The sequence below is a fragment of the Cornus florida genome, unplaced genomic scaffold, assembly GCF_030987335.1.
Source record: "Cornus florida cultivar Cherokee Brave unplaced genomic scaffold, ASM3098733v1 CherokeeBrave_3.0.0_Hap2_Chr01, whole genome shotgun sequence".
In the NCBI taxonomy this organism is placed as follows: Eukaryota; Viridiplantae; Streptophyta; class Magnoliopsida; order Cornales; family Cornaceae; genus Cornus; species Cornus florida.
This window is the reverse complement of record NW_026775571.1, coordinates 105,051,980-105,079,077: the sequence shown is the minus strand read 5'-3', so window position 1 is coordinate 105,079,077 and position 27,098 is coordinate 105,051,980. Positions and strand designations below refer to the sequence as shown.

The 27,098-nt window shown below is 36.4% G+C and overlaps 2 protein-coding genes across 4 annotated transcripts; one reads left to right on the top strand and one right to left on the bottom strand.

The window, feature by feature from the left end:
• The first annotated feature begins 6,962 nt into the window (after window positions 1-6,962).
• LOC132311713 (transcription factor TCP2-like) lies at window positions 6,963-20,316 on the top strand. Of its 3 annotated transcripts, XM_059809765.1 has the most exons (4): window positions 6,963-7,324; window positions 8,009-8,146; window positions 8,388-10,215; window positions 20,032-20,316. In XM_059809765.1, exon 3 carries the CDS (start codon window positions 8,789-8,791, stop codon window positions 10,175-10,177), a length of 1,389 nt encoding a protein of 462 aa, XP_059665748.1. In that variant the 5' UTR covers window positions 6,963-7,324; window positions 8,009-8,146; window positions 8,388-8,788; the 3' UTR covers window positions 10,178-10,215; window positions 20,032-20,316. The 3 variants fall into 3 exon arrangements, with proteins under 3 accessions (XP_059665748.1, XP_059665758.1, XP_059665766.1); XM_059809775.1 differs by lacking the exon at window positions 8,009-8,146; XM_059809783.1 differs by lacking the exons at window positions 6,963-7,324; window positions 8,009-8,146 and adding an exon at window positions 8,257-8,278.
• Window positions 20,317-23,698: 3,382 nt separating this feature from the next.
• Window positions 23,699-26,543, bottom strand: LOC132311704 (F-box protein At5g46170). Its single transcript, XM_059809754.1, has 2 exons — window positions 24,836-26,543; window positions 23,699-24,062 (listed from the first exon to the last, which is right to left on the bottom strand). Exon 1 carries the CDS (start codon window positions 26,045-26,047, stop codon window positions 24,857-24,859), a length of 1,191 nt encoding a protein of 396 aa, XP_059665737.1. The 5' UTR covers window positions 26,048-26,543; the 3' UTR covers window positions 23,699-24,062; window positions 24,836-24,856.
• Window positions 26,544-27,098: the final 555 nt, after the last annotated feature.

Below are 27,098 nucleotides of genomic sequence, written 5' to 3'. Positions count from 1 at the left end.
AATCTAAGAGAACGTGAAGTTGAAGAGTTCCAATTTAGCTTGTATTTGAGTTTTACTAAATCAACATGTTCAGAAATTCCAAATCATAAATGGTTATTTGTTAGAGATTTGTTCCAATTTAGATGCAGATGAGAAATGTAATGGGTATAAATAAGTTAGGTGTTAACTATACCTAATAGTTTAAGTTTTTTTTATCATATCGCGAAGCATCCAACCCGCTACTGTTAGTAATAGAATCAGACACAGTTCTTGATCCGATGTTATGTCAAGCGTTTGGCAGGAACGTAGTTAGACTTCCACCCAGATAGGCAGTGTGGCCCGAGCCGTAACAAAGAAATTGCGAATTCGGGATGAAAGAGAATGATAGAGATTTGTCCCACATCTGGATCCAAAATTTAATTATTCTAGATGTATTATGTGTTACGAAATAAGGATCGAGTAGGAGTTTTTGAGAATAAGAGAAAAAAAAATAACGACAAGAAAATAAATAAAGCACACACACACACAAACGAGACAAGGGTTTACGTGGTTCGGCTATGTCTACATCTACGGGGAAAAGACAGAACAATATTTCACTATAGAAATAAAGAGATACAATGCTTAAGTGGCTCACACCCAAAACCCAATTACACCCGAAACTCTCACACACTTTACTTTTCTTTACTAAGCAAACTCACTCAATTTGTTGGACGCTTTGAACCATGGAGATCAAGGCTATTTATAGCCAAAATGTCATCACTGTTCGTGGATTTGGAGACCAAGCATGAGGCAACTTGCATAATACATTCCTTAGCTGCCAATAATAATGCTTGTTGAACACATATACTTGGAGAGCAAGTTGAATGATGTCATGGGTGATGTTATGGTGCTAATGAAATTGAGTTATGAATTCAACAAATCTCCACCTTGGTGAAAATTCAAATGAGTCACTGTATCTCTGCCAAACAAACTGTCTTCTTCACTAAGCCCCTAAGGGCAATTTCAACATTTGAGAATACCAACCAAATCTAAGCAATGCTTGAACTTGAGAGCCGGAATGGACTTTGTCATCATATCCGCCGGATTTTCAGTTGTGCCAATTTTCTTCAAAGTAGTAATTTCTTTTGATATAACATCTCGAATAAAATGATTTTTGGCATCAATGTGTTTGGTTCTCTCGTGATACATTTGATTTTTGGTCAAATATATCGCACTCTGATTGTCATAATAAATAACAGTTGAGCTCTGCTGTAAACCCAAAACACTAACCAAACCTCTCAACCAAATGGCTTCCTTTACTGCTTCAGCGGTCGCCATATATTCTGCTTCTGTAGTAGAGAGAGCAACTGTAGATTGCAAAGTTGTTTTCCAATTAACTGCACAACCTGAGAGAGTAAAGACATATCCTGTCAGAGATCTTCTTCTGTCTAAATCACAGCGTAGTCGGAGTCCACAAAATTAACAACACTGCCAAAATCAGCACTGCTCTTCTGATAAACTAAGCCAATATATGCAGTACCTTTCAAATACTGAAGAATCCACTTCACGGCTAGCCAATGCTCTTTTCCTGAATTATCCATATATCTGCTAACTACACTAACTGCATGTGAAATATCAGGGCGAGTGCAAATCATTGTATACATCAAGCTACCAACTGCACTAGTATAAGGAACACGTGACATGTGCTCCTTCTCCTCTTCGGATTACGGTGATAAAGCTGCAGAAAGACGAAAATGAGCAGCAAGTGCTGTGCTCACAGGCTTGGAATTCTGTATGTTGAATCGCTCAAATACTTTCTCAATATAACTCTTCTGTGACAAACTTAATCTGCCAGCTTGACGATTCCTCTGAATTTCCATGCCCAAAATCTTCTTCGCTGCACCGAGATCTTTCATCTCGAATTCAGTATTCAACTGAGATTTTAACTTGTTGATTTCTGACATGTCTTTTGCAGCAATAAGCATGTCATCAACATATAACAACAAGTACACAAAAGAACCATCTGAGAGCTTCCGGTAGTAGACACAACTACCATAGCTATTTCTCAAATAGCCATATCCAACCATAAAAGTGTCGAACCTTTTGTACCACTGCCTTGGAGATTACTTCAACCCATACAAGGATGTCTTCAACAAACAAACGTTGTTTTCCTTTCCCTGAACAATGAACCTCTCTGGCTGATGCATATAAATTTCTTCTTCAAGCTCACCATGAAGAAAAACTGTTTTGACATCAAGTTGCTCAAGCTCTAAGTCAAATAGAGCAACCATAGGAAGCAATACGCGGATAGAGGTGTGTTTCACAACTGGTGAGAATATTTCATTGAAATCCACACATTCTCTCTAATTATAACCTTTTGCCACCAAACGTGCTTTGTACCTTGCATCTTCAACACCTGGAGTTTCTTCCTTTTTTTTAAAGACCTATTTGCAACCAACAGTCTTCTGGCCTTTAAGAGGTTTCACTAGCTCCCATGTCTGATTTTTGTGAAGATATTTAATCTCCTCATTCATAGTAACAGTCTACTTGGCAGATTCATTTCCTGTAACAGCTTCTTGGCAGGTGGAAGGCTCTTTATCTTCAATATTTTCTGCCACAGACAAAACATAAGCAACTAAATCTGCATAAGCATACCTCTAAGGAGGTTAAATCTGCTTTTTCTGTCTCCTTGTAGCAATACTATACTGTTGCTCATCTGGTACTTGATCATCCCGCACCTCTTCAATATTGGGCTGAACTGGAGTGTTGACTTGTTTCTCTGGAGCTTCAAAGTTATGCTCAACCTGCTGCTTAACACCCTGAGATTCACCTGTAACAAAAGTCTCCTTTCTCGGGTGAAGTAAAACAAACTCATCAAAAGTTACGTCTCTGCTGGTAATAAACTTAGGTAAGTTGGGATCAGGACACCACAACCTGTATCCCTTCACCCTGGATGCATAGCCAATAAAAATACATTTCTTGGATCTAGGCTTAAGTTTTCCTTCATTAATATGAGCATAAGCTTGACATCCAAAAACTCTTAAAATAAAATAATCAGCAGGAGTACTAGACTATACCTCTTCAGGTGTTTTGCACTTAAAAGCAGTTGATAGTGACCTATTCACCAGATAGCAAGCTGTGTTGACTGCTTCAGCCCAAAATCCTTTAAACAACCTAGCATTGAAAAACATACAACGAGCTCTTTCTAAGAGAGTTCTATTCATGTGTTCTGCTACACCATTCTGTTGTGGAGTCTTTCGAACTATATGGTGTCTGACAATGCCTTTATTACTGCAGAACTCGTCAAACTCTTCTAAGCAAAATTCTAAACCATTATCTGTTCTGAGACGCTTGATCTTCTTTCCGATTTGCTTTTCAATCATGGCCTTCTACTGGTTAAACTTAAGGAACACTTCATGTTTTTGTTTCAAGATATAGATCCAGACTTTCCTGGATAAGTCATCAATGAAAGTCAACATATGTCGAGAACCACCAAGAGAGGGAACTCTGGAAGGACCCTAAAGATCTGAATGAATATAATTAACAGTGCCCTTGGTCCTGTGAACAGCTGTACTGAACTTGAGTCTTTTCTGTTTTCCAAAGACACAATGCTCGCAAAAGTCCAGTTTTCCGTCTTCTGTCCACCTAGCAAACCTCGTTTGCTCAATTTTGTCAAACCCCTCTAACTCATATGCCCTAAACGCATATGCCATAGATGGGTAGTTTCTGAATTTTGATCAATTGAAGAAGATACTGAAGCAGCGTCTATCACAGTACTGCCCTGCAAAAAATAGAGGCATTTTCTCTGTTTTCCCTTAAACATAGTAAGAGCACCTTTAGAAACTCTCAAAACTCCACATTCAGCTGAAAACTTGTAACCATTAGAGTCAAGAGTATCAAGAGAAATCAAATTCTTTTTCAAATCTGGAATATGCCGAACATTAGTTAAAGTTCTAACAATAGCATCATGCATCTTAATTTGGATTGTGCCTATTCCAACAATTTTACAGGGATTGTCGTTCCCCATTAAGACAGTAACACCATTAACAGAACGGTAAGTAGAAAACCAGTCCCTATTGGGACACATATGATATGAACAATCAGAATCAAGAACCCATTCACTACTAGAGTGACAATCACTGATAGAAACTGAAAGAACATTTTCGACATCCGATGAACTTTCCTCAGCACCCCCAGCAATATCAGAAGAATTACTAGTGGATTTATTCTTAAATTCCTTTTGTCATTTTTATCTTTCTTCTTATTTTTTAATTTTGGACAATTCCACTTAATGTGCCCTTTTTGGTGACAATAATAACATTCAATATCTTTAGGAGATCTAGATTTAGATCTCGATTTGCCCCTACTACCAGAATCATTTTTCTCACTTCTTCCCCTCACAACCAGACCCTCGGCCTGTTCATCTCCATTATTCCCAAACACTTTTTTTCTTAACTCTTGAGAGTTCAGTGAGGATTTAATATCCTCCATACTAATGGTGTCTTTTCCATAAAGCAATGTAGTAACAAAATGCTCATATGAAGGAGGCAAAAAATACAACAAAATAAGGGCTTGATCTTCTTCATCAATTTTAATATCAGTATTTTTCAAATCCATAATAATAAAATTGAAATTATCAACATGTTCCTTAAGAGGCATACCTTCCTTCATACGAAGGGCGCAGAGTCTCTGTTTCAAGTAAAATCTGTTGGTGAGAGACTTCGTCATGTACAGACTTTCTAAGTTCAGCCATAACTTTGGCACCGTGTCTTCATCAATAACTTCACGCAGCACCTCATCAGCTAAATTCAGGAGAATCGCATTGCGCGCCTTTTCATCGACTTCATCCTTGTCTTCATTGGACATAGTTTTTGGCAACTTATCCTTCCCGAACAGCACCTTCTTTAGACTTTGTTGGGTTAGCAGGGCCTGTATCTTGATGCGCCAAAAAATAAATCTAATCTTGCCATCAAATTTCTCAATCTCATATCTAGTCGACATCTCAAAAAACTCCCAAATTTTTTTTTCGGGGAATAGTACTGTATTTGTGAACAATATCTATACACAATACACGAACTCGAGTTCTGATACCAGTTTGTTACGAAATAAGGATCGAGTAGGAGTTTCTGAAAACAAGAGAAAAAAAATAACGACAAGAAAATAAATAAAGTACACACACAAACGAGATAAGGATTTACGTGGTTCGGCTATACCTACATCCACGAAGAGAAGACAGAACAATATTTTACCATGGAAATAAAGAGATACAATACTTAAGTGGCTCACACCCAAAACCCAATTACACCCGAAACTCTCACACACTTTGTTTTTCTTTACTAAACAAACTCACTCAATTTGTTGGATGCTTTGAACCATGGAGATCAAGGCTATTTATAGCCAACATGTCATCACTGTTCGTGGACTTGGAGACCAAGCATGAGGTAGCTTGCATAATACACTCCTTGGCTGCCAAGAATAATGCTTGTTGAACACATATACTTGGAGGGCAAGTTGAATGATGTCACGGGTGATGTTATGGTGCTGATGAAATTGAGCCAAGAATTCAACATTATGTTATATGTTTAATAAATAATAATTTTCATGTTAGTGATGATTCTTAACAAATATACCAAATATCTTTGTCATAGTATGCAGGAATGTGATACGGAATATGTTAATATGGATAGTGACTATAGCTAACAAATAATTTGCGAGCCATAAAGTGAGAAGAGTAATACTCAAATTTAAGAAAGTATTTCAATTTTCAATTTAGGCTTGTCAATATAAAATAATATGTGCATATTTGGATTATTATATGTCGTGCATAAGCTTGTCATTTGGATATGAAATTTTTTTGAGACAAAAATTTCCAATAAAATGGACCGACGACTTTCCCATTTATTGGCTGCAATTATTTACGATGACACTCCCTTTTAAGAGAAGAATTTTGCAATATAATTTTAAACTTGACAAGCCCTAAATCAACCACCCCTTTTCTCATACATGCATACATATAACAAAATCACAAAGACATCTCTCCTTCCCTCTTTGCGTGCACACACATTTATATACTTTTTTTTTTTTTTTTTTTAATGTATTTGGTGAGAAAATTAGAGATCACGTAGCAGACGTAGAGACATGCACAATGAAAGTGACCAAACTATATGGGATAAGGTTAATAAAAATGACTTTGAAAAGTTAAATATAACTTAGGTAAATGGTATGTCGTCACAACTTGCCCCTCACCTACGTGTAGATATTGTTTGTTTTACACACACCTTTTTTGAGATCCAGCATCTCGCTGCAAACAATGTGGAATGTCATAACCATCCTTCTTGGTCCCAGCGACGTCCTCCCTGCCTTGACCTACATGGACTTGTGCACCTTTCCATTTTCGATTGGGGATTGGCTCTCATATAATTTGTCATGACTCATATCAATGTGTATGAATATTGTTCACTTTGTACACTCTCATCTCAATTGTCAAGGTTTTGTTCAAAACTAGTCTATATTTTTAAAGGGTATTCACACAAATAAATGCTAAAACTCATCTCTTTGGCAATGTGGAATGTATTCTAAAGATCAGAGATTTATGTAGTCAACCTCATCATATGGAATTAAAATAAGAATGAACAAGACGTACGACGGTGGTGATGTATTTTTTGTGTGTGAAGTGTGAATGTTTTTTAGCATTACTTGTTAATACACAAGAACATACATATATAGAGATTATACAGACTATATGCACATGCATTTACATTTCTATATATGCAAATATTTGTAACATTTTGTTTAAAAAGTGATAGTCTATATCAATTCATGTGTACTTGGATATTTTGTTAAAATTTACAGGTAATTGCAGGTTTTTTTACTCGTATAAAAACCGAAAGTGATTTGTTACTCTGTACTAGTTAATCCACAACAGAAGCCCAAATAGGTAAATTCATAAAACACAGGAGGGCAATCTGGTGAATCGGGCACACTTAAGGGGATAAACGGCGCTGTGTCTGTCCTTTACCGATAAGCCCGGTGATTTGCTCCAACGGAGGAAGGCTTAGGGCATAGAACCTCGAGCTCCTTACCACACACACTCTCTCTCTATATATATTTTTATAATTTCGGTTATTATTCAAATTTTGATGTTTTTCCAGTCAAAAAGCCCTAATATTTTTCAGGTAAATTCGAGGTCAGATAAGAAGTTAATGGCGGTTTATGACTTGCCGGGAACGAAAGTGCGGAGAGAGAAAAAGTAGTATGTGCGTGAGTGAGCATTTTGAGAGGGTTAGAGAGAGAGAGAGAGACTTTGAAGTTCGGAAACTTGAGGAAGCAACAGCACAGTAAATTCGGGAAACATACTTCGAACTAGGTCTTCTCTTGTCTCCTCCTCTTCAAACCGCTTTATGTCCTTCTTTCATTTTGTTTCTTTTTCTTCGATTCGTTGAAAGCTCTTCGAAATGGAGCTGAATTTTGTTGTACGGACTGACAGCCATTAAATTCTTCAAGTTTTGTTTAGATTCAGAAGCTAATCGGAGTGTTAATGTTCTTCAAATAGCTGAAAACGACAAATATATATATATATATATATATATATATATATATTGATAAGTAAGTTATGATTTATACTCTATAGATTTTAATTTTTAGGTGTTCTCAGCTGTAGTTTTGTTAATTTTCTTGATTCGGTCTTTGAAGCTTTTGCAATGGAGACTGTAAAGTATTGAAATTTGTGAATATTCTTTGTCGTTTTACTTTGCGAAATTGATTTTTCAGATTTAAAATTAAGAGCTTCTGTTTGATTTCTTGTTTGGTAACACGGACTGATCAGCTGCGAATTTAATGTTTTGGAAGGAACTGAAACACACAGATCTATTAGCTGTAACTGCATCTCATTAAGAAACATTTGATAATAGATAATCCTTTTATCCTATATTTGTACTATATGATATTTAAATATATATATATATATTCAAATTTAGAATTATATGCTTCCTTTGTGGTTGATATATGACCTTTAAGCACAGTGATTTATTGTAATGTCTGCAACTTCTAGGGTCAGCTAAGCTCTAAATACGAAGCTTAAAAGGCACAGATCAGCCCCAACCTGTTCGCAATTACTGCTTCATAGAAGCTTAAATTCATAACAGGAAAAGCTCAGATCGAAGATAAGGTAGAGGTTATGGATAGAAAGGTATAGACTTTGTATTTAGCCTTTTAATTTTCTTCCTATATTTTTCTGAAAGTTTATCATCTTTAAAAAAACTTTGGTTAGGTACTTGAAGGTGCTATGAACGTGTATATATATACATGTACTTGCATATAAGTAAGTCAGATCTTTTTAAGCACCGCCATAATAGGTAGCAGTAGTGAGAGTGTAAAAGCAGCGTACGACTCTCAGCATCTGATACTTTTTCTTTTTCTTTCTTTCACAGGCTTGGCGAGAGTAGTCTGAGCAAATTCACCGGCTTTGCTATACTTTTGAAAGGCACTCATAAAGCTTTAAACGGAGCCTCACTCTGACATGATCGGCCTGTGGACGAACGTGATATATCGAAGAGTAAAAAAAGGCCTTTAGATATACATATATGTATATATAACTAGAAAAGCCAAAGTACTCTCTGCATAAACGTCATCAATGCAAAGGACACCCACACATACAGCCCCCCACCTGCACACAATACTTTCTCTCTCCAAACCCTAATTCAGATTCCACAAAGCCCCTCTTTGTAGACTCTCTCACACTAAAAACTGGGTGGATAAGTCAGGGAACTATATAAAAAAAAAAGGCTTCATTTTTAAGTCCTGCTGAGTGTTGAGAGAGGTATGAAGCGGTATGGAGGTGGATGAGATTCAAACTCAGGGGTGTAAGTTTCCGAGGATCGGTAACGGTAGAATTGATTCTCACAAGATAGGGCGAAGGGGAGAAGAGCAACACCCAGATGATGAGGAAGATGGAGAGGTTAAAAGAAGTGGGAGAAGTGGCGGTGGGAGTACTGATATGGGTGTCGGTCTTGGCCGGCTTTGTGGGTGGCCATCTTCGAGGATAGTTAGGGTTTCTCGGGCCTCCGGAGGGAAAGATCGGCACAGCAAGGTATTGACCTCGAAAGGGCTCCGGGACCGTCGAGTTCGCCTCTCCGTTCAGACGGCTATACAGTTCTATGATCTTCAAGATCGTCTTGGTTGCGATCAACCCAGCAAGGCTGTTGATTGGCTGCTAAAAGAGGCTGCTAGTTCCATTGCTGAGCTTCCTTCAATTAGCACTTCATTTCCTGATACACCGCAGCAGCTCAGCGATGAAAAGAGGTCCAGTGCGGGCACCGAACAAGGGTTTGGGGATTCCGCAGACGCGGAATTGGACGGTGATCCCAATTATCAGCAGCAACAGCAGCACATTTCGTTGTCAAAATCCACTGGTAGTAGCACTTCTGAGACCAGTAAGGGCTCCGGTTTATCTCTTTCCCGGTCTGAGAGCCGGATAAAAGCCCGAGAAAGGGCGAGGGAAAGGGCAGCCGGGAAGGAAAAGGAGAAAGACAATGAGCCTTGTGTAGCTAATCACCCAAATGGGAACCCTATCTCGCAAAGTTCTTTCACCGAACTTCTTACTGGTGGCATAGGCAACTTTAATAACAATACCACCACACCCAATGGATCATCTCAACAAAACCATGGTGGTGGAGAGCCTAATTTGTTTCACAAGTCAGCCCGGCAGTGGTCTCCTTCAACTCCGATGGATTACTTTTCTTCAGGACTTATTGGTCCGTCCTCATCCCGGACCCAGCAATCATCGTCTGGGTTTTTAGGACAAATCAATTTGGGAAATTCCCTGCCACAATCCATGACGGTTTCGCCGTTCAATGTTGCAGGAGACCACCATTCCGAGCTGCAGCAATTTTCTTTTGTCCCGGACCATATGGTAACTGCCGCCGGCGGGAGTGATTACAACCTTAACTTCACAATCTCTTCGGGCCTTGCTGGTTTCAATAGGGGGACCCTTCAGTCCAATTCATCTTCTCTGTTGTCTCATCTTCAGAGGTATTCTCCCATAGACGGATCAAATGTATCTTTCTTCCACGGGACTGCAGCTCCAAATGCTGCACCTGTGGAGATCAATCATCATCACCATCAGTTCCCAGCTGGACTTGATGGTCGCTTGCAGCTCTGCTACGGGGATGGCGGCCGGAACTCCGACCAGAAGGGGAAGGGAAAGAACCGAGTTCCTTGAAGAGCTAGCTAGTTCCTCTTAGCACATGTTTTTCTCCGGTAAGTACTAACCAAATACACTTATTTTTCAATTAATTCTGCATTACTAATATTTATTCTACTGTTTCTGTTTTTTGTGCTTATTTGTTTCTCCTTTACTCACATGGGTTTTACTCTGTGATGCTGTTCTAAAAGTTTCTCGTATTAACTTTTGGATTTACGTGTTATTGCTACCATGAGTATACGGTTGATTTCTTGGAATCTAAAAAAGCATAACTATTTGGGATTATTTTATGTGTGGTCTATTGTGTTGTTATGATACCCTGCATGGATTGCTGTGAATGAGGATCGGCTGGCTGTCTCTTTGTTTGTTTTTCCCTTGGTTCCCTTGTTTCTAGCACATCTGTGGCCAAGCCAGGTGTAGGTCACTCTATGGAAAGAACGCACTTTCATCAATTGTGAGAGAGATTCTAATGGACTTCAATTTAAAATCCCCAATTTTTCTATGTCTGACTCTGTCTGTGTTCCACCAATGCCATTTAAATATCTGCCTCACCATCGCTCTTGCCGCACCATCTGGCAGTGGAGCGGTGCGTTGTCGAGCTCTAGCAGTGTCTCTGGTTGCTTGAGCAGTTATTTTGTTAGGTGGGTCAATAAAACACCTGGAACACAAAAGCATCAAAGCCATGCACGTTGGTAGCTTGACTTTTTCAGACTTTAATAAATGGCTCGTATAGAAGTTTGTAATGTTCCTTTTTTTCCTTTTTCTTTTTATGTTTTTGTTTATATATATTTTTTTGGCACCAAATGAAATTGAAATTTGGAAAGCCTTTTTCAAGAAATTTTGAAATGCTCATTCTAAGAATAGTAGGGTTGACATTGTTACAAAATGAACCCTGCACTTTTGCTTTGAATCCCTATTTTAATGTGGTTTATTATTTTGAACAGTGAGTTATTTCAAACAGTTTTTTATTTTTATTTTTATGGGATTTGTAAGTTATGCGGTGCAGAGGCTGTTAGTTGATTTAATTGTGATTAACTTCTTTAATGACCTAGATGAGATTAATAGGTCAACTTGTTCAATTTTTGTGATTGATTAACTTACCTAAGTGATATGATCAATTAAACTTCCACAATCACAAAGATTAATACTGAAAAGTAGAGTAAGTAGAGTTATAGAGATGACACTAGGATTTTTAGTAAGAAAAACCCAATTAGTAGAATAAACTATTTGTTATGGGAAAAATCTCGTGAACTGTGCAGACCAAAGTAAACCGATCCACTATGTTTGAAATAAAGTACAATGGATTTTGACTCAGGCTCACACCCTATCGTTCTACCAAACACGAATTGCTGACAATCTTCTGACTTTGCGACGTCCCGTCCAAAAGCTCTTGACCTCAGGTTTTCTCACTAGGATTTTTAGCGAGAAAACCCCAATTAGTAGAATAGGCCATTTGTTGTGGGAAAAATCTTGTGAACTGTGCAGTCCAAAGTAAACCGATCCACTATGTTTGAAACAAAGTACAGTGTATTTTGACTCAGGCTAACACCCTATCGTTCTACCAAACACCAATTGCTTACAATCTTCTGACTTTGCGACGTCCTGTCCAACAGCTCTTAACCTCAGGCTTACTCTTGATATCTGTAGAAGGATTGCTGGTTAGATCAAATAACACTCCTTGAATGCTTTGACCCTTTCAAAGTGTGATCGTTTCACTCTTTTCAAAGTGTGATCGTTTCACTCTTTTCAAAGTGTGATCACTTCACCCCTATTCTTCAAGATCTGAACTTTGATATAGAAGAAATAAAACTGCTTTTTCGGAATCTCTGAATCTTCAATTAAGCTCTAATTCCGATGAGATAGAGAACAACACAGCTAAATCACTCGTGTATATCTGTGTATGCTTTAAAAAATAAAATCAGATTTGATTTCCTAAAAAAATCTCTCTCAAAAAGGCTTTATCAAAATAATGAATTTTTGTTCCTTAAAGCCATACCTCAATGTTGAATGAAAGAGGCATTATATAGAAGTTTAGAAGACCTAAGAATGTGAGTCGTACGCAGCGGAATGTAAACCGGAAAGTTTTAGGTATTGTAAAACAGATCTGTGTCCTTAACTACTTTACTTATTTTATATTTTAGCAATTAAACAGTTAATCACATGCAGATAAAATAAAGCAAAGTATAGAGTTAGAGATGACACCAAGATTTTAGCGAGGAATCCCCAGTTGATAAAATATGTCAACTGTTAAGGGAAAAATTTCGTGGACTTGTGCAGTCCAAAGTAAACCAGTCCACTATGCTTGGAAGAAAGTATACTGAACTTTGACTCTGGCTCACACCCTATCGTTTTACACCACACCAACCGCTGACGATCCTTTGGCTTTGCGACTCCCCGTCCAACAGCAACTTGATCTCAGGCTTACACTTGATATTTGTAGAAGAGTAGCAGGTAGATCAGACAGCACTCCGCGAATGCTCCAACCCTTCCAAAGTGTGACTGTGTTTACCTCTGTTATTCAATTGTCTGAATTATGTAGAAGAAGATTTTCTTTGTCTGATCGATGTTAATACAACTGTATGATCATGATCAGGATTCGAACACCCTAACTCTAGACTCACTAGGTGAATATATGTGGGTTCTAGGAAGACAACAGAAAAATCAATTTTGATTTTTTGAGAGAAATAAACTTCCTAAGGCTTTGAATAATATCTGAATTATAATGTAAAAGCCGTGAATAAACCAATGTATATGACATGGTTTATATAGGTTATAGAATGACCTAATCCCTCTGAAAATAAGGTAAATTTCGTGCATAGGAGTTGGTACAATTCTAGACCAACTGGGAAATTAATTAGAAAAAGGAAACTAAAGTTGTATTACAAACAGGAGGTCTTGAACCGGTTCAAGGAAAGTTGAACCAGTTCAACTTTGGCAGTGTGTCAAACTTGAACATCTTGAACCGGTTCAAGGAAGCTGAACCGGTTCAAGGTTGGCAGACTCGGATTTCAAATTCCTTCAGCCTTGGATCATTCTACGGAAATTGTATACTAACATAGAAAGTGTAGAATGCCCAACCTTGTTCATATTCCTTCCTAATGTAATGTCCTTACCCTTTTCATCACAAACTCTTCAAGTAAGGTAAGTTTGAACTCCTTCCCAGTTGTGGAATCCCTGTTGAACTTGATGACTTGTAGAACAAGTAATTTAAATTACAACTCAACTTGGACTTGTTATGTCTACGATAATTGCCAAAAAATAAATAATATCTCACAAAGAATAATTGTAAAACAAGTAAAATTTGTGCATAGGCTTTTGGAAGGAAGTCTGGACCAAAAAGGATCCCAAAGGACGACGAAGAATCCTTCGAAAACAACAGTTTGCTACCGGTTCCCAATGGACAAAAGTGAACTTCCTAACGATTTCAAACTTTGAAAACTTCCTAAGTGTTCTCATACACTCACATACCTTTCTAAAATATTGTTCTCATCATCTCTACGATAATTGCCAAAAAATAAATAACATCTCTACGATAAAGGACGACGAAGAATCCTTCGAAAACAACAGTTTGCTACCGGTTCCCAATGGACAAAAGTGAACTTCCTAACGATTTCAAACTTTGAAAACTTCCTAAGTGTTCTCACACACTCACATACCTTTCTAAAATATTGTTCTCATCATCCCGGAGTGTATTAAAGTATAAACACTTGAACTTCAAATCCGCATCCGATCTTCAATCTTGAAATTTTGAACCGAAAAATTACAACTTGATTGGACTTGTTTTGACAACGAAATTAGCCAATACAAAATATATAGCTTTCACAATCTCCCTAAAATATATGTAATTCACAGGATTTACTCGGATCTTGAGAATTTTCTAACTCTACTCTATTTTTTTATTCCGATAGGTTGACAATTTTATTAAATTGTTTATTTTACTTTCATATATCTCAAGAAAACATTGTCTCAATCCACCAATTAAGTCCATGAATTCAAATAGGGTTTCATATTTTACATATTTGATTCATAAAAATGCTATTTGATATGCATAAAATTGTTTAAAATTTCTTAATGTTAAAATCCTATTTGGAGAATGATAGAGCACTTCAATTGATTAAGGGATTGATCTAAGGTTACCGATTTACCTTTGGCTCAATACTTTTCAAATCAAACTCTTAAGACCCTAATTATCTTGTGATTCTAAACTCTATATAAAAACCTCTTAGTATTCCAATTAACTAAGAAATCTTAACACTACTCTCTCTCTGCATATTTAGTTCATATATGGTAAAGTTTAGAGGACAATTTTGAATTTCTCTGCTAGATTTTATACATTTTATATTCACCATTCCATGTAGTTTGATGAGTTTGCATTCATTCATTGATATTAAAGCCTAAGCACTCTCCTGGATGAATACATGCATGAGGATTAAGAAGGATGGAAATGGATACAAGACACGAATAATACGACACGATATGGACATGATGACATGACGGAACGAGTATAATAAGAAATATATGTGTGTGTGTGTGTGTGTGTGTGATCTTGTACTTTAAGAAATTAAGAGTAATATTAATTTTTTTTTATCAACGTAATAATGAAAAAAAAAAAAAAAAAATCTGTTTTGCAAGGAAATGGAAAGAATAATAGAAAGAGGGTTAAGAAAGAGAAATAAAAAAATAATAATTAAGAAGAAAGAAATAAATTGGATTAGGGTTTTGTTAGAAAAATAAGTAGGGTTTAATTAAAAATAAAGGTAAGAATCCATAAAAGAGAAAAAGTTCATGAAAACGAGAGTAAAAAGAAAAAAGAGATGCAAAAAAGAATTTGTTGTGAAAGGAAAAAAAGAAGTATCTAGGGTTTGTGAAGAAGGAGAAGAAAAAAAAGAGGAAGACAAAGAAGAAGAGAGAAAAGAGGAGAGAGAAAGAGAGAGACCATCCACCAACAGCAAAGCTTAGTAGCAGGGACCTACATTAGGATGAGGGGGGCAATTGCCCCCTGAATATTTTCATTTTTACTAATTTACCTTACTAAATTGTTATTTTTCAGTTATATACCCCTAAAATATTCTATTCCCCTCACTTAATGATTTGGGTCCGTCCCTGCTTGGTAGAACCAGAGAGTGTCAAGGATAATTGTGCCAAGAGAAGTATCTAGGGTTTGTGAAGGAGGAGAAGAAAGAAAAGAGGAAGACAGAGAAGAATAGAGAAAAGAGGAGAGAGAAAGAGAGAGACCATCCACGGGCATCGAAGCTAGGTAGCAGGGACGGATGAATATATATATATTTTTTTCCCTAATTTACCTTACTAAACTATTATTTTTCAGTTATATACCCCTAAAATATTTCTATTGCCCCCCTTGAAATTACTAAAAGATATCATTATTGCTCCCCTCGCTTAATGGTTTTGGTCCGTCCCTGCTTATTAGTAGAACCAAAGAGTGTCAAGGATAATTGTACCAAGAGTTTTTCAACCTTGGAACTTTTATATAAACATACTTATCTAATTGTTTTAATATAAATTATTTTATAAAACAACTTTTTTTAAATAATTATGTAATGATTATCAACTCCTCATATTTACATTTCAACCTACTTATATGCACACACACACACACACACACACACACACACACACACACATATATATATTTGCATTTCAACCTAGCTTTCTTTCTAAAACTTTTTTAAAAATCCCCAAGCATGCCTTATAAAAATAATAGTAAAAAATTCCCAAGAATGGGACATGCGTGTTGGATATGTATCCATGGCATGTCAGAATATTAAAAATAAAAATTCAGACTTGTTTTTTGGCTTGCCTGACATGTGTTGGGGCGTGTCCGACTTTGACGTGTGTCCGTGTTTTCTAGCCTGAGAACATCAAAGTACTTAAAGAGAAACAGATCATGTGAGAAGCGCATCTTACGGAGCGGATGAATGGCATATAAACTCGAGTGAAGAGTTGGAAAATGATCATCTTAGGGTTTTTTAGGGTTTGGAAAACGGTTAAGATCGAGTTGTAACAATTCGTTGTCGTTAGTATATTTTATCAGCCTGGACTAGGTTCCGTGATTTTTCTTCTTGGGGTTTCCATGCAAAACATATCAATGTGTTTTGTAACTTTTGTTGGCGTGATTGGTTTATTTTGCTTTATATGCTTTATTGATTATGGTGGATTGATTGAACTATATATATAATATATGCTTTATTGTTAACCTATTGTTTGTATTTCAATGATTTTAGTTTATTTTTAAAAATTAGTTAAAAGCAGTTAATTACGAACTTTCCACAATTCTATATTATAGCCTAGGGTTCTTGTCCTATATTTTTTCTCAAACACATTCACACTTGAGTAAAAAGTATAAATTTTGAAACTACCTTTCATAAACGTATAAATTTTCAACTACCAAAGCTTTCACTTGAGTGATTTGTACTCCACCTCCCCCAAAAGGTTGTAAATTCAGTCCCGATGGAAACACTTTAAAACTCACTTATCAAAGAAAAAGCATAACACCAATGATACTTCCTTATATTGTAAAGTAGGAAATGGAGGGTTCAAGTCCCATTTGAGTCAAGAGGATGTGTTAAGGAAGAAAAAAAAAATGATAGGATTTGAAGCTAACAAAATTTTATCCTCAGTAGGACCAGATATAGGAAGGGAATTATAAAGAGCTTTTATAGAATTGAGATTATGAATGAACCTTTAAACTCCAAAAACTCATGTTCTTGATCAAGTTTGGATCCATTGAACCTATATACTTTGAGAGCTTGAGCAAAAAATATTCCTGATGTGCCTGAGCTTTGCCAATTCACTCCAGGTTTGGGAACCCCAACACACCTTCCCACTTGGGTCTACAGACTAGACTCTTTTCTACTTTGGCCCCTGAGATCAAGTCCAACACAGAAAAAATATCTCTATAGCTTGTTGACTTGATCTTTGACCTTCTTAGGCAACATGATGATATTGGACCAGAAGGTTTGAATACTAAAAAGTATGAATTTTATGAGTTTGACTCTACCTGCATAAGACAGGAACTTGCTTGTCCACCTATGTGCCCTACTTAGTAATTCTTTCAATTAATGAGGGTTCAAAGTTAAAGCAAACACATACATCCATTATATATTCCAATGTCCCTAGTGAGACTTGAGCCCTCGATCTCCTCATTTTGGGAGAAAAGATTTATACCGTTGGATTAGAAGCCCTTTAATCAAATTACTGGTTTTTTTTAAAAATTATGTTACTTCTCTTATTTGCATGAATTTTCTTAATTGTTTTGAAATTCTTATTAATTTTATTAGAAATCTATTCAATTCAATCTTCTTTAACCTAAATTCTTGAATCTTACTCTCCTCTAGAGCAACAATTTACGGTTATGTAACATTGTCATCGAAATTTGAGATACAATAGACTTGTAACATCTCGAAAAATAGAGAAACAACAAGGGGATACAGTTGTGATTGAAAAAAGGATAAGGCATTAGTGGCAATGGAATGAGCCCCAGTACTTTGTCACTTTCTTTTTTTCTTTTGAGATAATATCAAGTAATTTTGATCATACTTGTCATTCTTCATATTAAAATAATAAATAATTTGCAGAGTATTTTGTTAGCTTTTCAATTCTTCTTCTTCGGTTTCAATTATGTAATTTATTATTTTTTGGTAAGTTCAATTATGTCGTTTGTTATTGAAAGTTGTCCTACGCATGCCATTTATTATGTTTCCATCATGTGGGATGACTGGACGGTAATGCTGAATCACTGATGGGTTTCTTCATTTGTCCTCTGCATTTATTATCATATAGTTTGGTAGAAAACATTCAAAAGTAATTATGCATGAGATCTATCATCAATTTCTTTTTGGATATAACCTTATGCCACAGGATGTGTGATTTTTTTTTTTTTTTTTTTATAAGTAAAATTTATTAAAAGCGCTTAAAAAAAGAGCGAATCCTAAATAAACACACAAGACCAAAAGCGCCTCGAGCTTTCAAAGAGGTTAAAAAAACAACAATCTCCTCTACAGATCGATAATCTCTTTCTGAAACCCAACAAAAAAGAGGGAAAATAATAGAGAATTTAAGCATAGAGATATGCTTCTTCTTTTCATCGAAATATATCCGATTTCTTTCGTGCCAAATGCACCAACAAATACAAAGAGACGTAGCCCTCTAGACGTCCCAAATGAGAGCCCCTACTGAAAAGCCTCTCCAAGTCTCAATCAACCCTCTAGAGGATCTAGGCACAACCCAAGCATAAAATCCCAAACAACCCAAGCATCAAATCCCAACAGCCCCCAGGATGTGTGATTTTAAAGGACTCTTTTAGAGTATTTGTCTTATGCCTTATGTTGCATTGAATCTGCCCTGATGAAAAGTAAACAGACTTTGAAATGAGTTATGTTGCTTTCAGTTATCGAACCAATACCCTAGGCAAGAAACATAGGATGCTTTGACAACAACTCTAAGTGTATGCATCATTGATGAAACATTTCGCATGATTATTTAAGTTTCACTTAAGAGTTATATTGCATTCAGTTATCAAACCAATACTGTAGATAAGGAACATAGGATGTTTTGATAACCACTTGAGGCTTATGCATAATTGAAAATTAAAAGCATTTCACACAACTATTTAAGTTTTCACTAAATGCGCCTGCTATTTATTCTCTGTCGAAAATAATAATATCCGCTATGATAATTTATAAATTTGGAATAATAATTTTTGTCATTTTAATTAACAATCTTTATAAAATAAAATTATACATTAATATTGCATTGATGCCAATATTTTGCCTAAATTATTCATTATATATTCTCAAATAAGCTTAAAGTTATATCGACACTTGTCCTAATGTTGTTAGGTTCTTATTTTAGAGCCATATTTTCTTTAAAAAGAACTTGTTAGGAAACTTGGGCGAAAATGAATGATAATCCATGTGGAACTTTGAGTTTAGTATACTCAGATTTCTGGTCAAGACTCGTAAGAACAAGGGATATAAAATTATATAAGAGAGAGTAGCCTCTAAAAGGCTTCCTGTCTTCACCTCATACCTCATAGACTTAAAAATACGGTGACATTTTCACATAGTGAAGTTATGGATGGAAACGAAGGAACAACTTTGAATCTACACAGTTTATGAAAAGACGAATAATAATAATTCTTGAATATTATGACTACTATTTATACAGATATAAAATTCTAAAAACAATCCAATTTGGCACTATCTTTAAATTTCGTAAAAAACTAGGGATAAGATCTTAAATATTAAATTAAGAGAAATATAAAGAATCAGAATAAAGGATCAGAACAACCTGAGTCCGTTTCAACCTTCAAAAATTTCCAAAAAAATCGTCGGTCTTCCAATAGACTGAATAAACACAAAAATAGGGGTCCTGAATGATGGAGTTTGACCAAAAAATGGCATAAGTCAAGAGCTAGCATAGAATAGCTGATGAGTATTGATCGTTGGGCCAGTTCCAATCTGAAATTAATCTCTGCAAATCAAAATAGACTTGTTGAAAATGCACCGAAAATTGAGGCCTCTGTATTTTGAAAATGCACAAAAATTGAGGCCTCTGTTTCCTACTAAAGGCCTCTGTATTTTGAAAATGGAGGCTGCTTCTTTACTTTGGGCTATGGTAAAAGCACTCACTAAAGATATTGCATATAGGTATATTGACATTTAGATGCTTCTCATGGTAGGTTATCTGAATATTCTAAAAACTAGTATTTATTTGGCTTTGCTTTTTCCTTGCTACAACAGAAGCTCTATCATTTTCCCCACACACAATAGAAGCTTCTCATGGTAGGTTATCTGAATATTCTAAAATCTACTATTTAGGTATATAAACTAAATGGCTAATTTTTGATGCAGGTTGTTGAAAATCAAGAATTAGGTGCAAGCCAAGTGAAAAGCATGCGGATTTTTCCTATCTCGGGTGATATTTGATCATTGTGCTTCTGAAATTGTTATCTCTGCTTAATTTATGCATTCTGAAGTCATTCAGTTTGCATCACGTAGTTGGGTATATTTATGTTTTTGTTTGAGTGCAAGGTGTGTGTGTTTTGATGAGATCGTTCTGTTATTGTTTGGAATTGTCTATATTCAAGCAATCCAGCTTTGTTTGATTTCATTAGATATAACATGTTTGTTTCTTTATGTTGTTGATGATTTGATCCTTAGAATACTGTTAGCTTGGTTCAGTTTGCATGGACTTGTGTTAGTATCTCCAATTCAAAACTGCAATTACTTGTTGCTTTTACATCTTCATAGAGTACATTATACAGTGAGTGTAATTCAAGTCGGTCTACCAGAATGAGCTGATTACTGCTATATAGTTTCGCCAGATGACACAAATACATGTTGTGTCTTGATGTTTTTTAGCTGTGTTCTTCGTGACTGACAAGCCTGAAGAGAGCTCAAGGTTCAGAGAAATTATTACGTGGCCCCAGGATCATTGGTTCCCCGCTAATTACCATTTGACCAGCTTTTTTGCCACATTTGTCTCGGAGCCAGTAGAAAGCTTTCATCGGACTGACTTGACCTTAAATAGATCGGAATGAAAACACAGTATCCATGTAGCACACATCAAATGGTTGGGAAAGACTTGATTGTTGTTGTTGTAGAAGTAATTAAGCTTTCATCTTTCCACCTAGGATTATCTTCTCCTTATTTTTACATTGATTATCTTCTTCATAATCAGCCTCCCAATTCTTTGTTAAAAAATGATTCTACTATAAACGTTGTTGTTTAACTGGGGACGTGTTTTTGTGATGCAAGTGTCTTAGGTTTACCTTACTGAAAAATAAAAATTCCAAGTCTTTGGTTTAAGCGATATCTATGTGATTAGATATATTATTCATTATATTGTTGACAAACACTCGACAGACCATTAATAATAAGCCGTACACGTAATATATAAGCTGGAAACAGAAGTCCGTTACAACTAACGTGGCATTATTTAATTTACCCGTATCCACATAAATGGCATGACCTGAGTTACTTCAACTCTATAAATAGATTACTTTTCTGAGTAGGAAAAATCAGAGTAAATAATAATAATTAAGCAAAAATAGAAAAACACTGCCACAATTCATATTTGAAAACAACTAGTTTCAGAGAGATCTCTAGAGCAACAACAGAGAGGGGTGGTAGTAGGCTAGTAGCCGCAGCTGCATTGGATGGTATTGCTGACCAACACTTATGCCTTTCAATCAGATTTCATTCCTTCTCTCTTTTCTCTTTTATGCGTATCAGATTCCATAGACTTCTAGAGAATTTCAGGGATTATTTCTTTCTTTATTTAATTATTTGATAGGTAAGCATGACAGATATGTTGCCAACGGATTATTAATTCTTTGGAAAAAGATTCAGTGGTTGCTAGTATCATTGCTATTTTATTACAAAGAGTCAGTGGTTGCTAGTATCATTGCTATTTTATTAATTTTAATTTTTAAATGAAAATATTAATTTCAGATTTAAATAGTCTAAACACGGTAATGTACACGGTGTTTGATTTTGGATGGACAGGAAAAAATATATATATATATATATATTAGATTTTGGAAATATATATATATATATATTCGTGTTAGCCTCCAATTTAGATTTTGGATAAAAGCAGTCCAATAATGGCCAATCAATAAAAAAATACTTGTGAGCTGATAGTGGCTAAAGAAACGTATATACAAAACACTTGCACAAACAAGTAAAATCGGGGATAAAGTAGTCAACATCAGCCGCCGAAAAATTTTAATAACCCTTTTTTTTTCAAGTTGTAAATGATACACCACCACAATGGTTGTAGCCTGGTCGTATAAAGTAAAAAGTTGCGGGATGTGAGTTTCAAATTATCAAAATCAAAATAATACACCACCACAATGAAGATGAAACTCTCTTCAACATGATCATGTTACTAGCTAGCTGCTTTTAGAAAGAATATTCTCTACCTCTTGAAGTTGCTTCTCAAGAACTCCCCCCAAAAATAAATCACAACAAACTTCAATATCAATCTGGAATGGGATAGCCCATTTTACTTCCCAAAAAGCCCCCAAATTGAGCACGCCATCTCGCCCCAGTAGTAACATGGTATCACCAATAGTAATTGGACCTACTAAAATAAAATACTTTTACTTACGTGACATAATACAATTTATTAATGGCACGTATAGTGAAGTATTAAAGATAAAGTCTTTCTAGTAAAAAAAAACAACCCGTTGCGTGCATCGGTATTGCTCGATGCACATTCCGACCGTATATTACACGTGTCCGTTCTTGTATTCCACTGGGGTAATAAATGGTTGGAGGTGTACATTTTTAAAATGTGGTGGCCTATCAAAAAAATCAGCAAAACAGACCCTTTTTTTTTTTAATTTTCCCTCATGCTAAATCAGACACTATCCAAAGACGATAATAAATGTTTTGCGCGTTGACATATCATGAAATGGTACACAATATTAGGTAAGATTCAATGACCCTATAACCTATCTATGGTTGTGAAGACAAGCAACGCGGCTTTCAAGAGCTGGGACATTTCCGATAGATAATGACTCAATAACAAATGTTGGTTAGATAATGAACCAACATTTAAAGCGCACAATATAAGTAGGACAATCCAAAGCTTCTGAAGAACAAAAAAGTACGCTCAAAATTTTTAAAACATCATCACTAACTCCAAACATTCAATAACATAAGATTGCAAGATATATAATAAGCCTAGTGCAGTTGAGGACATTTGCAACTGCATAACCTTTGTAAGAAACAAAGCTTTCTTGATAAAACAGAGTCCAGCCAGACAACATAGCACAAGTCAGCTTCTCAGATGTTATATCTCAAGTCCAGAAACCATGAAATAACTGCAAACAACAAAATTTCATAACTAATTCCACCAACATAACAACTATTTCCCAATAGGAACCTCTCCTGATCTCACAGAATACATGGGGGTGGCAATGAAGGATATAATGATATGCAAATTGGGGAAGCCGAACAAATAGTTGAATTTTCAAGGCAAGTACAGTAGAGCAGTGGGATGTTAACGAATCCATAAAACACGAAATCATGCATCACTGACTTAATTCGTCTTATTGGTTTGTTCGGGGTGTGAGTAGTGGGATGTTTAATGAATCCATAAAACACGAAATCATGCATCACCATCACCCTCTTCCTCATCCTGGTTCCATCCCTCCTCACCCCCGGAACAAACCAATAAGACGAACTAAGTTCTTTCAAACCACATGACAGATATAACAGATCATTTACAGCTTCGTCTTATTGGTTTGTTCGGGGTGTGAGCAGTGGGATGTTAATGAATCCATAAAACAAGAAATCATGCATCACTATCACACTCTTCCTAATCCTTGTTCCATCCCTCCTCAGACCCGGAACAAACCAATAAGACAAACTAAGTTCTTTCAGACCACATGACACAGATATAACAGAATGATAGGAACAAGTGAGTGAATCAGCCAATTGAGACGCACAGCTACACATAGAACAATGCTCAATGCATTTAAAAGATACATCATATAAGCACCACATATACCTACAATATTCACATTTATATAGATATTAATTGAGAAATGTAAATGAGTACAAACTCGAAGGCTCAAAGCTCTTACAGCATCAATCTAGTTTGCATGCATTCACTCTTACAAGCATATCCCCGTAATGAAAACAAAAAAGCAGATGCATTTCATACACCAGTCAAGCACAGATGATGACACATTTACAGCACATAATCAATCTATAACTGGAGTTTCAGTCGCAGGTAGGAAGCAATATTTGGTATGATGGAACACCGCACTCACATTAAGCTTCACATTAAGCTGCATGCAGACAAAATTGTGTTTCCTTGATGTTCCGAAATATACAAATCCCCTTTTCAGTAAAGAACTGTGATTTTCCTGAAAATCGTACAACAAATTCAATAAATTGAGCGTGATCAAATCAAGCGAGAATTATTAATGAACAATTGCATGAATCACAGAAATGCATAAATCAAAAAGAACAAAACAGATTCAATGCTAGAATTGGTGCAGGAAATACAACAGAAATTGCTAAAAGCCACATTATAAGCTCAGGTCAAATAAGGTAAGCAACATAGCATAAAAATGCATCTATCTACAGAATCTTTCAATCTAGGAGGTCTTTTAGCCTCCACTGTGGTCTATTGCTTCCATGGGACCAAAATTGCCTACCACTTTACAAAAATGGTAAATCTGATCAAAGAAAATGAATTAAAAAAAAAAAAACAGATTAATTACTTCAATAAATCCACTCTCAGCATTGTTCAGGGAGTTCTACCAAAGCACATGAAATTCCACAAACTATCATTCACTTGACACTTCAACTTTGTACTGCAAGCCCCATTGTAAAGTAATGATCAAAACAAGGATGTCCTAAACAAATAAACTTGCAATTACAGTGTCATCGGAGTATATCCAAAGCTTAAATTAAGATGAAGGCAAGAGACATGCCACCCAACTACAATATGAGCTGAATTATTATTTAATGAGTGGCTTCTAGCAATACTAGATTGCAGCAGGTAAATTAATCCATGATAAATGTTTGCGTACACTGAGATGCATCTATGGTAGCGAACAATTAGCAAATTTCCAATTAGCAAATTTCTTGATATCACACCAAATAGATATCAGACAATCAAAAGGAAAATTACCTCATCCAGCATTGTGTCTCATCAGAATGAGTTCATCTCAAGACAATATGTTCTCCTTTTCACCAGCATCTTTGCTGCTGTCCCATATGGCTCCTCAAAAGCGGCCGAAACCCAAGACCCGTCTGCCACCTCCTTCTTCGGGGCCGACTGCTCACTGGGCCTAATTGCAACCAATGTCGCCCCTTTCAGCACAGTCCCATCCGGCAATTCCAAGTGAGGGGCATACCACAATCTCATGTTCAGAGCCGGCACAAGGGTTCGTTTCGATGCCGATGAAGCAGATAAGGGCTTCACCCTCAACTCCTCCAGCTGATCTCTATTCATACACAGCACCCCCTGTCCATCAGCATCCGCCAAAACCAAGCTTTCCAAAGTCTTGTGCTCTGCAATTATCTGCTGAAGCAGGTAATGCCTCGCTGATGCAGCAATCAACGAACTGATCGTCCAAACCACTCTTAATTTCAGACCCCCATTCGTGTAAAAAGACTCGGGTATACTCCCATTATCGTCTCCACTGCCACCACCATTACCGTAACCGTTACCGCAAAAACCATCACCATTGTTGTCTTGTGAGATCGAATACTTCGTGGGTCCGGGGTATATCACCGATGAAGCACCGAGGATCACACAATCATCGAGCGTCGATCCAAAATCTGCTCTCCATTTCAACAAAACACCATCATCAATACCCAATTCGCCACTTGGAAGTTCGATCCGGAGAAATCGAATCTCATTGAAATTTTTCAAAACCTGGGTAGGCGAATGGTGGGTCACCCCACCTTGGTCAAGATCGTCGTCATCGCCACCGGAAGCCCCAGTACCAACAGAGAGTGAGGACGACGGCAAGTTCAACCTTTTGGGGCCCAAGAATTGACCTAGCGCTTGAAGGGGTTTCACAATTCCACCAAACACAAGCCGAAAAAGGTTCGAAAACGGACCGCGCGATTTATCGGATGATCCAGACGCCGACGAAGCATCGTCGTCGGAGATGACGCAATCAACACGAACTACAACGTTCTCCACCTGAGGGACCAAGCTGTGAAATCGCCGCGAAACGACACAACATCTGCCGAGGGCTTTGACGTCGCCGATCTTGTTGAACACCAAAAGGAGCAGAGAATCTGGCAGTCGATCGAAATGGTCTATGCCGGAGACGGAAGCGTAGGGTTCTGGGTAGATTTTGGAGGTTAGATCTTGGCGAAGAGAAGACATCGGAAGAAAACAAATATATATATAGATATAGAATGCGAATCTATATATGTATATATATAAAGAGAGAGTTTAGATAGAGAGGAGGAGATCTGGATTTAGTTATGAAATTTTCAGATCAAGTTGGGGATGAGGAAGTGAGGAAACCCTAAAATGGGATTGAGAGAGAGAGAGAGAGAGAGAGAGAGAGAGAGAGAGAAACCCTAGTGAAGGAGAACATGAGGATGGAACGATTGGTTGGGTTGGGACAGTGGGTTGGGGTTAGATCTGATGAGAGAGAGATGGTGCATCGTTTTAGAGAGAGAGAAAGAGGAGAATATCTAAAGCTGACATAAGGGTATGAAAGGAAAGAGTTGATGCAGAAAAGGGATGAGAGAGAGAGAGAGGCCTGTTCCGGTTCTGCAGAGTTAAGGCCTAAGGGAGTTTAGAGAGAGAGAGAGAGAGAGAGAGAAATGGTGGGACGAAATGGATCCACGATTCTGTCTTTACAGAGTAGCGATGAGACATAAAGAGGGAGCGAGGATATTATGCGCGTATAGAGTGAAAGAAGATTACTTTGGAGGGGATAAGATGTTTTTTTGGCTATTACATTAACCTACTTAATTTAAGAATGCATTAATCGTGTAAGAAAACATATCAAAATGTGATATTTAATCTGTCTCATCTTTTTATTTTGAAATATCTCAAAAAAAATATATCTCAGTCTAAAATTGGATGTAATAGTTTTTTTAATTTTTTCCAACTATTCATTTAATCAAACAAGTACAATCATTATCGAACACTATTTTATCTTTTAAGCAAAACATATTTAAAATTTTACTGTTATCAATACAATAAAAAAACTATTAAAACTTTATTATCATAAAAAAAAATTAATTCCCCATACAGTAGATGTATTTTGAGAAATAATGTAGTAACTTAGGCCCCTTTTGATAATTATTTATGTTTACAATTTATTGTTTATATAAACAAATTTTAAAGAAAAACATGTGTTAATATTGTTTATATTTATGGATTATATAAATTCACTTATATATTAGCCAATTTTATAAAT

What these genes read in the sequence shown, in the direction of transcription:
- LOC132311713 (XM_059809775.1), top strand. Translation starts at nt 8,789, where the DNA reads ATGGAGGTGGATGAGATTCAAACTCAGGGGTGTAAGTTTCCGAGGATC.
- LOC132311704 (XM_059809754.1), bottom strand. Translation starts at nt 26,047, where the DNA reads ATGTCTTCTCTTCGCCAAGATCTAACCTCCAAAATCTACCCAGAACCC.